The sequence below is a fragment of the Ischnura elegans genome (assembly GCF_921293095.1).
Source record: "Ischnura elegans chromosome 13 unlocalized genomic scaffold, ioIscEleg1.1 SUPER_13_unloc_2, whole genome shotgun sequence".
Classification (NCBI taxonomy): domain Eukaryota; kingdom Metazoa; phylum Arthropoda; class Insecta; order Odonata; family Coenagrionidae; genus Ischnura; species Ischnura elegans.
The window spans coordinates 8639501-8651417 of record NW_025791658.1 but is presented as its reverse complement, the minus strand read 5'-3'; the positions used below and the strand labels follow the sequence as shown (position 1 = coordinate 8651417).

Here is an 11917-nt window from a genome sequence, read left to right as displayed (position 1 = left end):
ATTGTTAAGTATACATGGACATAAAATGGGCGATGAACCGGCAAAATTTCAAGTGAAATGAATTTGAAAAATAAGATTTTGAAACTCCTGGATAGAGTAAAAATTCATACATAATTCCAGAGACTAAATTTTAACACATATTAGCAGATCCTCTTGGTGAATGGTCACCCTGATTGCATGCTTTTCTATTAAACTATTGTATTCGTACACTCTTGGGAGACATTAAATGTTTAAAATGAAACACTAAAAATTGTGTAGTTTCAATTTTAATTCGGTAAATATGTATTCAAAATGCATATACAAATCAGTTTTCACTTTCGCTATCAGATGGCCTGGGACCAGAGTTAGAGTTCAGAGTAGAGAGCAGAGTTCTCGAGTTTTTGGGTGTCCTAAAGATAGATAAAAAGAAAAATCAATCTAGAATATACATACAGGAGAGGAGAGTATGTCTTACATAATTAGCATTTATACAAAGCAAATGAAATTAAATAAAAGGTTAAATTAATATCTTTTATAATTTGTTCAAATAGAAGTCTCTTACATATCACTTAAAAATTCATGAAATGAACCATATTGATCTAATTACGGAAGTTCAAGCTCATAGATATGGGAAAAAACTAAAACTTGTATGGTAACTATATCCAGCGTATTATTTCAAAAAACAATACTGTGCAAATTATGCCACTAATATCCATACTATTACCTTCACATTGATGCCTGGATGTAAGCAACACTGCAATATTTTTTGTCAGATTGCACATTGGCTAACAACAGAAATGGTAAATACTAAAGGCTAAGGTAATCAGAGAAACCCAAGCAAATCAAAAAAGTATGTGATTAAAGACGTAATTAAGAAAGATTCCTAACATTCCCAAGAATAGCAAAGGTAGATAAGCTGTCAAATTAAAAATGATGCCTAAATGATAGAAGGTAAATGGCATAACACTTTTAAAAAGCCACTAGAACTTTCATATTTTAACCCTCTATATTTTTGCACATGTATCTGTCACAAATATCATGCCATTTTCACTACTAACAAAAACCTTTCCGTAATTAAAAAATCTCCCAGTAAATGGTCACCTTGATCGCAAACATTCTACACATACCAATATATTCTATTTGTACACTCATGGGAGACATTAAATGTCTAAAATGAAACCCTAAAAGTTCCGTAATTCTAATTTTAATTCCACCAATATTCGCTGATTGAATACAAATCAGCTGATTGGTGATAATCTTCGATTTTACATGGAATACTTTACTATAAATAATAACCTATTGTGAATTTTAACTTTTACATTTCACATTAGTATTCACAGATAATCTCATAAGGGGAGAGAGAGAGAGAGCTCGATTATACAAGTAAGCTCGATTATATAAAGCAAGATATTACAATTTTTTTTATAATATATGTAGTCAAATTGTGGTCCTGGCAAATTGTAAATGGGACATGGATGAGGTGAATCAAATTGTGAAATCTTAAATGATATTACAATTTTGGATGGAAAGGGTTCGCCAAAAAAAATTACAGTGGGAATGGAGGGGAAGTAGGACTATACTGGCTGACACTTTGCCCATATTTAAGTGCCCACTCATAAACATTGCATCGACAATACTTTGTTATATAAGTTGTGAGGAAGATTGTGCATGGTATTTCTTACACTCCTACTTAAACTCCACACAATTGAATCATACCAAGAAAGGGCTACAAGTCCATAAAATTACTCAAATTTCAATGTTCTTGCAGGTTAATAAGCCAGCTCGAGACAATACTTAACTAATTGCACATCGTGTTTAATTAGTTCTTTCTAAAAATGAAGTGCTAGAGTAATGCATTCACTGATTTATGTAAAAAAGGAAATTCTTTTCCTTCTTGCTTTCCTTAACATGTATCTGGAAAATATTTTTTCATTTCAATTGATGGATGAACACAATAAGTTAGTATGTGTTACTGGTTAACCAGGATTGAAATTATCCATTGCATTTAGCAAGTAAAAATGAAGCTGAAATGATTTGATTTAGGCAATAGTATGAATATACCTCGAATATTACATATTGTCCATTACATATGGGATGGTTGGAGCTCATGAATGAATTAGTAGGCAATTTCATTGTGAGGAGGAAATTAACCTTATTATCATTGTGCTACAAATTTTTTAGAACTTCTGTAAATAGTAAAATAGTATGAATAGTAAAATCTGCAAAACCACAAAGTAAATCAAGAGTTAGTGAATTTTGTTAGCCTCATTATGAGGAGCAACTTGCCAAAATATATCCACTCCAAAATCATTTCTCCTTGCCTAAACCCATATTTAATGAATACTTACACCTCTCTCTCGTGCCTTGCCTTGGCATGTTTCAGCCAACCCTTCACTATGACCTCCACACTGGATTTGGTGGCTGTAGCATCCTGGTTAAGTACTATATCTGTAAAGAATGAAGACAAATAAGTTTACACACAACGATAGGAAGATAATCAAGTTTAACTTGAACCCTGGACTCGAAGACAATCTGGACATTTACCATCAATAACTCTTCTTAATTTCAACGAGCTAAACACCCTCTTTCTTTTAGCTCCCAACCAGCTGAATTCCTGGGCTACTTCATTTCTCAGCAAACTTGTCATCACCCTGACAATGATTTCCTTCACATTGGAGCCTCCTATCTTTCTCAAAGAAGACACCTAAAAGGGAAATCAGAATTTTCAGGGTAAAAATCCTTCAATAACCTATTTAAAATAATGTGGCCTGACTGGGACTCTCATATATATTGTGACGGAACAGGCCCGTTTCCCTGCCAGCCCGTCGACCCGTCTCAGCCCTCACGCCCCCGAGTGTTACCCCCTCCTTCTTTCCTTCCCCGTCAGCTCGCCACTCCGAAATCTGGTTTCGGTAGAATGTGATTTTGGGAAAAATATTGCAGAAGAATACGATCTTAGATCGTTTATTAGGGCGCCACCCAAAACCGCGGCCCACGAACTAGCTTTGCCGGTAGAAGCAAGGACGTTCCAAACTCCCAGGATTAAATAATTGTTAATACGGGTGGACAATATGACAATGCGGACACTGGTTGTTTGACTCACGCACGGACAAGGGTTTGAGGATCCGACGAATGAACACTGACCTTTTACATTATGCACAAAAATCACCATTTATTATTGAGACTTTGGCGAAAACAACGAAAAACCATCAACGCACTGATGAAAAATCACCCTTGAACAATACTAAGCCTAATCTACAAACTAATGATGGATGAATGAACACAAGCAAAAAGATGAAATACCCTTGATGACACAAAGAAATAAGAATTGAAAAGCCATTACATGTTCCTCGTCTGCCTCCTGGAAAGACGGGAAATTATGATACATTAAATTGCCCTTATTTACGGGCGTAAGACGTGCAATCAATAGTCCTTTTCTGTTCAATTAACTATTTAAAAACTCGGTGCAGTTATTGACTTTTTGCAGTCTCGCATGAACTCTTGCGAAAGTGACTTGATTGGTCTTTACATGAATCACCGGTATTTGGATGAAGTAGACGGACTTTAGAGTGGTAATCTTTACCCTCTTGGTACTGCTTGAAGCACTTGGGAATGTGATAATACGGGAATAATTACTGGAGATTGATACTTATGGGCATGGCAGTCTGTGGTTCCCGACGACTCCGTCGCCAGCGATTCGGGGAGCTTTTTGGCTGCTCCGGATGAAAACGGCCCACAAGCGCAGCGACGGCCTCACTTTCGGCACAGATGTCGCCTTCTCAAACGCCTGGGCCAGCACCTTTATCCGTGCTCCGGAATCAGAAACTGCTCCACTTCCCCCGGTCGCTCTCCGTCACACACCTCTGCAATCACAGCCGTTGCCTTTCTTGGGTCTCCTTCCCTCTCACAGCTGAGCATTGACTGCCAGCTCCCAATTATGTGCTCTCTCTCTGCTGGTACCTCGAGACAGGCTTGTCTCCCTCTCGACCAACAGACCAGTACCGTGTCCGTTCACCAACTGACTTCATCCCCACTTCTCCTCCTACCACGTAACCTCGCTATTCCCGATTTTTTCCGTTACGGAAAGCTGACACACGTCACTCACTTTGAATTTTAGCCAATCACGTCACTGCACAAGTGGCGTGATCGCCTTACATCCTATGGGTACAATTGAATGGGAACTAAAACCATGGTATTTTACCGTCTTATACTACATGAAGGTCAGAGTCACTTCGCCCGATCCACGTAATCTTCCACGGGGAAGATCGTAGCCGCGTGAGGCGCGCTGACATGGGACGAAAAGAAAAAAATATCGTGACCACCCGTCACAAAGCCCCCCAGCGTGAATGAGTTTTTTTTTTCGAAAAAAAAAAAACGAGTTCACGTCTCAGAAACGAAAAATAAATACCCAATGAACAATTTTCAAACACGAATGATAATAAAAATACAGACAAAGAAAAATTCACTTGGCGTGGGCTGCTCAAATTAAATTTTATGCCCGATAAGGAATTAAAGAATATGCATTGAACGTTCCTAGTCTGGATCCGTCCTCTCTTTCCAACATATAAGCATTGTGGCCTGCCTGGCCTGAGATCCTGAAGGGTCCCGTAAATAAATGAAAAAATTTATGAAAAAGTCCCAATTTCGTATCGGACACCCTTGGTGTCCTCAAGAGTACAGTCTCCAATTTTGAATTTAGAAAAAACCCTTTGCTGATGCTTTACCCGCCGTTTCGCGGACTTCTTTAAGTTTCTTGTGATTAACTTCACAATTGATCTACGACCCATTATTTTATCCTTCGGGAATAGTAAGCCATCGGGGAAGCGATTTGGGGGTTTTTTACCGAAATGGGCTTCAATTGGGGTCATTTGAATAGATTCGTGAACCACCTCGTTAAACCATTGGTTTATATACGGTATAGCCTCTATCCAACTTCGATGATCCTGATTGCAATACAAGCGGAAAACCCTAGATAATTCTTTCATTGTCCGTTCACTGGGATTCGACTGTGGGTGTCGTATGGACGAATATATTACCCTGATCCCCCAGCGATTCAACTCGTCCTTCCAGAGACCACTGGTGAACATGGTACCATGATCCGACAATACACTTGTGGGTGTGCCACATTTTTGAAAATATTTTTTTAAGCAACCCAGGCACGTTTTCGCTTTGGGTCTGTTAAGGGGATACACTTCTACGTATTTGGAAAATACGTCAATGCATACGAATACGTATCTATTGCCCCCCCTTGCCTTTGGAAGCGGCCCATAGACGTCGACCGCGACGAGTCGACTTGGTGCATCCGGGATTATATTGGCCATGGGCCCTTGAAAATTTTTCGACGGATATTTCGTCCGTTGACATATGTCGCATTTAGCTATCTGCTGCCTGATTTCCCGATCCATATTGGACCAAAAATATCTATCTTTGATTGCTGCGATTGTTTTTGCACTGCCAAAGTGCGTGAATTGTGAGTGAGCATATTCTATGATACTCTTCCTAAGTTCTTCGGGGAGCCATACTCTATAATTAAACCTTCCGTCTGGTGTCGGGAGTTTCTTAAATAAGATTCCACCGCGCATTACGGCATATTCTGCCAATCTCCTTACTCTCTCGCTACGTACCGGATTCTCCTCAGCATGGTTTCCCTGTAAGTATTCCACTACTAAACGTAATGACGGGTCTTCGCGTTGCTTCCGTCCGATATCCCTGAATTCGTCTGTGGGAAACGGCGCGAACTTAAAATCGATCTCTGCCATGGAGTAATGCCCTGGAATCTGCGCTTTCGATGAGGATTGTTCTGGTGGGTATCTACTCAACCAATCGGCTACAGGATTCTCATTCCCTGGGCAAAACTCGACCCTAAAGTGGTATTCCTGAATAAGTAAAGCCCACCGAGTTAATCGGCAATTATCAAAGTGACATTTTGTTAAAAACGTGAGTGCTTTGTGATCGGTAACTATCACTATTTCTCTCCCTAATAACAAAGTTCTGAACTTAATCAACGTCCAGACAATAGCGAGGGCTTCCTTTTCTGTCGTGGAATAGGCTAATTCCGGCCCCTTCAATGAACGGCTTGCGAACGAAATGACTTGATCAGATCCGTAGTCGTCCTTCTGAAAGATCACGGCCCCTAAACCTATATCGCTGCTATCAGTCTGCACGTAAATCGTCCTGGAAAAATCGGGAAATTTGAGCATAACCGTATCTAAGAACCCTCGTTTTATGCTCTCAAATGCATCGCGTTGCTCTTCACCCCATTTCCATGAATTTCCTTTCTTAAGCAGGCGTAGCAACGGGATCGTACGCTGAGCATACTTTTTAAGAAACTTGGTATAATAATTACACAATCCTAAGAAACCTCTTAATCGTTTTAAATTTGTGGGGGGTAGGGCCGTTTCAATCATCTTGATTTTTTCGGGATCTGGCCTAACGCCTTTCTCAGATATAATGTGCCCTACGAATTTAATTTCTTTTCGACCAAAGTGGGACTTCGATAAATTTAACGAAATATTTGCCCTCAACAACTTCTGAAATAGGACATCTAATTGTTCTAAATGCTCATGGAAAGTTGATGAAGAAACTAGTATGTCATCCACATACACGGTCAAACAATGACCGAGTTCCGAGCCAAGTATGGTGTCTAAACATCGAATCAACGCGGCACCACTGTTCTTTAAACCGAAAGCTACGCGCTGAAATACGTAACTGCAGGAATTGAATATGAAGCCAGTGTACTTCTGGTCTTCAGGATGTAACTCAATCTGCCAGTACGATGCCGTGAAGTCGACGCATGAAAAATATTTGGCCCCATGAAAGCTCATTAAAATCTCGTCTATTTTCGGAGGTATGTCATTCTCCGGAATAGTGAGGCTATTCAATCGCCTAGCATCCAGGCATAGGCGAATGGTTCCATCCTTTTTCTTCACAACCAATAATGGATTAATGTAGGCTGTGGTTTGTTTCCTGATAATACCCTGGGTCAACATCTCATTTATTTTCTCCTGGACTTGTTCCCGGTATGCGTAGGGAACGGGATATGTTTTCTGCACAAAAGGTTGATCATTCGACAATCTAATCCTATGTTGAAAACCTAGAATTCGACTGGGAATAGGTGAAAACAGTGGTTGATATTTCATTAACAGATGGCGTAACTCATCTCTGTCTCCACTGCTTAAATGACTTGCGCTCCTGACGACACTCTCTACCTCTTCCGCGTGTGACGAGCTTTCGATAGACAATACCTGTGCATGGTCGATTGAGTGGCTGGTTTTTATGGGCAGTGCTATTAGCGCGGAGTCTGAGCTTTTTATCTCCACTGTCTTTCGATCAAAATTAATTATCATCTTGTTATCAGTAAGGAAATCGACGCCAAGAATCACAGGTTTAATTAAATTTTTAACCACGAGACAAACTGCTTCAAATTCCCTCCCTTCTATGCACATGTTCAACAATACTTGTCGGGTTATGGGTGACGATTTTTTCTTGTCAGCGCAAATTATACACGAACGACTTATTGGGAACGACGGTATATCAGTCTTGGCTTTGAGCTTATTGTAAAGCGCTTCGGAAATCGCTGATATCTCGCTTCCCGTGTCCAATAGTGCCATGATTGGCACGCCGTGTGTTATTATACTAACTTCAGGACACAAGCGTCTTTCTGATTTCACCCATTCTCTGTTATACCCCTCCCAGTCTGCTTGAGTGATTTCGCAAGTGGATACGAAATGACCTAGTACCTCCATGCGGAGTTCCTCGCCTGGCTTGTGGAGGTTATTCATCCCAGACGTTTGGAGTTTAACGGACTCCTTCCTTCACTACACTCGCCATTTTCCGCGATGGCGTGGCTCGCGGATTCATTAGAATCTTGACTAGCAAACGTACTACCTTTTGGTCGTTCGGGACGGCATTGTGACCCACGCCCAAAACTCGCCGTATTTATCCTTGGGTTGTAATTTGTGTCCCGAGGCCTCGAATCACCCGTAGCCGTCCGCGGTGGATTTCCCCTGTTCCCGAATGCTACTGATTCGATAGATTGATCGTATAAACCAAGTAAAACTATTAACCTTTCCACGGTCAACTGCTCTACCGATTTTAAATGGTTTTGTATTGGTAATGGAAATTGTCTAACTAACGCGTGAAGAATTTCACCATTACTTAACGGAGGAGAACACAAACGAGCTTGTGCCAATTTATCTGTGGCAAATTGCTTCATCGTTACTGCACCCTCTCGACTGTATCTACCAGTCATTACTCTGGCACGGTAATTATACTGCGTGTCCGCATCCCAGAAATTTGACAAAAACTTCTGTTCAAATTCTTGATAGGTTTGAGGCAATGGAAATAGCGCGTTTCCCCAAACTTTCGCGTTACCAGATAGCATTTGGTAAAACAATTGTGGCTTTAATGCCTCCGGAACTGCTGCTAACGAGAAATAATTTTTTACGTCTCGCAAAAATGCTATGGGATGTTCATTATCTCGCGCGGAGAAGCGGGGTTTGTTCACAGCTAGAATATGATTCGAGAACTCTGTGGAAATAGCCCCCCTTCCCTCTATGGCCGCGATCTTAGCCTCAATCGCACTGACCCTCTCATCATTCCTTTCGTCGGGTTCGCGACGAACATGCTCTAATGCGTCCGTACGCGCGTTAATCTGCCTTACTTCTGCCTCAATTATTTTATGACACTCATCATGAACATCTTTCAATTTTACTTCGACGGTTCCCACTCTATCATTGACTTGGGCTATCTCTCTCCTGAGACGACCATTATCAGTTTTTGCCTCTCGTTGTAGGTTGGCAATATCGCGGGACATAGTTCCTATCTTCTCACTACATTGATTGAACGCTAACCTACATTCTGATCGCATTTCACCGACGGTATCGCGCATCCTATCTTCAAAACACTGTAGTTTACGCTCAAAATTAATTTGGATAGCTTCTTGGCCTTTTTGCATAGTTTCATGGTTATTTTGTATTTTACTTTCTAAACTAATTTGGCCTTTTTGTGTAGTTTCATGGTTTTTTTGTATTGCCTGCATTATGGACATCAATACATCATTATTACATGATCTAACCTGCGGCTGTATCACTTCTAAGGATTTGTCCTTATGATCGGCACGCTGTTCCTCTTCCCGATACTCCGATTTATCCAAAACCATTCCCTGTATACAATTCGCTAAATCATCGGTGTCTGAATTCTCACTTCGCTCTTCCGATTCCTCGTCTTGAATCACCCCACTCTCCCTATACTGGGTAAAAGCTGACCCCTTTTTCTCGTCCGCCATTCCGTATCTTTCGCAATTCATAAAAAAAAAAAAAAAAAAAAAAAAAAAACACAACTGACTCTCCTCTAAAGGCATGTGTCACTGCCTCTACCCCGTCAATCTCACCATCCGCGTCAAAAACTGTGGCCAAACTCTCCACCTAGTTGAATGCCAAAAATTGTCGTGATCGCCAAAATCTGTGGCGGATCGGGCCCACCGCGTTGGTACGCCAATTAAACTGTGACGGAACAGGCCCGTTTCCCTGCCAGCCCGTCGACCCGTCTCAGCCCTCACGCCCCCGAGTGTTACCCCCTCCTTCTTTCCTTCCCCGTCAGCTCGCCACTCCGAAATCTGGTTTCGGTAGAATGTGATTTTGGGAAAAATATTGCAGAAGAATACGATCTTAGATCGTTTATTAGGGCGCCACCCAAAACCGCGGCCCACGAACTAGCTTTGCCGGTAGAAGCAAGGACGTTCCAAACTCCCAGGATTAAATAATTGTTAATACGGGTGGACAATATGACAATGCGGACACTGGTTGTTTGACTCACGCACGGACAAGGGTTTGAGGATCCGACGAATGAACACTGACCTTTTACATTATGCACAAAAATCACCATTTATTATTGAGACTTTGGCGAAAACAACGAAAAACCATCAACGCACTGATGAAAAATCACCCTTGAACAATACTAAGCCTAATCTACAAACTAATGATGGATGAATGAACACAAGCAAAAAGATGAAATACCCTTGATGACACAAAGAAATAAGAATTGAAAAGCCATTACATGTTCCTCGTCTGCCTCCTGGAAAGACGGGAAATTATGATACATTAAATTGCCCTTATTTACGGGCGTAAGACGTGCAATCAATAGTCCTTTTCTGTTCAATTAACTATTTAAAAACTCGGTGCAGTTATTGACTTTTTGCAGTCTCGCATGAACTCTTGCGAAAGTGACTTGATTGGTCTTTACATGAATCACCGGTATTTGGATGAAGTAGACGGACTTTAGAGTGGTAATCTTTACCCTCTTGGTACTGCTTGAAGCACTTGGGAATGTGATAATACGGGAATAATTACTGGAGATTGATACTTATGGGCATGGCAGTCTGTGGTTCCCGACGACTCCGTCGCCAGCGATTCGGGGAGCTTTTTGGCTGCTCCGGATGAAAACGGCCCACAAGCGCAGCGACGGCCTCACTTTCGGCACAGATGTCGCCTTCTCAAACGCCTGGGCCAGCACCTTTATCCGTGCTCCGGAATCAGAAACTGCTCCACTTCCCCCGGTCGCTCTCCGTCACACACCTCTGCAATCACAGCCGTTGCCTTTCTTGGGTCTCCTTCCCTCTCACAGCTGAGCATTGACTGCCAGCTCCCAATTATGTGCTCTCTCTCTGCTGGTACCTCGAGACAGGCTTGTCTCCCTCTCGACCAACAGACCAGTACCGTGTCCGTTCACCAACTGACTTCATCCCCACTTCTCCTCCTACCACGTAACCTCGCTATTCCCGATTTTTTCCGTTACGGAAAGCTGACACACGTCACTCACTTTGAATTTTAGCCAATCACGTCACTGCACAAGTGGCGTGATCGCCTTACATCCTATGGGTACAATTGAATGGGAACTAAAACCATGGTATTTTACCGTCTTATACTACATGAAGGTCAGAGTCACTTCGCCCGATCCACGTAATCTTCCACGGGGAAGATCGTAGCCGCGTGAGGCGCGCTGACAAGGGACGAAAAGAAAAAAATATCGTGACCACCCGTCACAATATATATATACTTGTGTGTTCTGTGTCACTGCCCATCCTAGGGTTTTTTACTTAAGGCATCGTGTGAATGAATGAAGTAGTACATTTATATATAATCATTGAATGTGCATGTGAGTTTTGTTGTCAACAATGCTAACATTTAAGATAGTTCTGAATAACAAGCCAATGTGAGGGATAAGAGAAAAAGACAATTGATAACCGGTAATACATAAATGGCGAAAGTCACTCTTAAGTTACCATTTTCTTATGGAAAGCAGCTACTTCCAAATCCTTCTCCACCTGCTGCAATGCCTCCAAAGTTGGAATGGGTAGCACTGGTAGTGCTATGCCATCACAGCATTCCACATCTTCTGTCAACTCCTTTCTGGACAATTTATCAAGCTGTTCTGACATTATCCTTTGTCTTTCACTCAGGTCATTTATTTTGCCCCTTACTTCCACTAAAACCTTCAAAATTTTTTTCATCATTTCCTCTCCTGCAAATAAAAGTGACTAAAGTAATTACCTCATTATAAATCAGAAAAAGAAGTTCTAACCCTGGCTAATGACTTACCAGAATTTTCAATAGAAGTTCGAGATGCACTCGATGCTGCTGGGGTAGCATGATCCAGCTGCACAGTGGGGCATCTGGGAAAAGGTGCAAGTGAGGTTATCTCATCTTCGGACTCACTGGACCATTGTCTTTTTGGTATCCTCTTTCTTTTTCTTATGGGCGTCTCCTCTTCTGTTCCTAGGTCCGTTTTGTCCTCTGCAGCCTTAAGTTTCTCTCTTGCTCTTAAAAAATCATCTGTAATATGAAAAGAATTTATTTTTTGGTTAATTTCTTTCCAGCAATTGTGGCATGTCATGAAATCGTTTTTAAAATCCTAAATGACTAAAAGCTTTAAACCAAAG

General features: G+C 41.4%; 1 protein-coding gene across 2 annotated transcripts in view; it reads right to left on the bottom strand.

The window, feature by feature from the left end:
* Positions 1-250: 250 nt before the first annotated feature.
* LOC124172778 overlaps positions 251-11917 on the bottom strand; it is a 55526-nt gene continuing 43859 nt past the window's right edge. For both annotated transcript variants that reach the window (XM_046552273.1, XM_046552274.1), the window contains 5 exons: positions 11577-11810; positions 11261-11499; positions 2524-2683; positions 2328-2427; positions 251-389 (listed from right to left, as the gene is read on the bottom strand). In XM_046552273.1, the coding sequence (XP_046408229.1) occupies positions 305-389; positions 2328-2427; positions 2524-2683; positions 11261-11499; positions 11577-11810 (818 nt within the window). In that variant the 3' untranslated portion in view covers positions 251-304. The remainder of the gene's footprint in view (positions 390-2327; positions 2428-2523; positions 2684-11260; positions 11500-11576; positions 11811-11917) is intronic.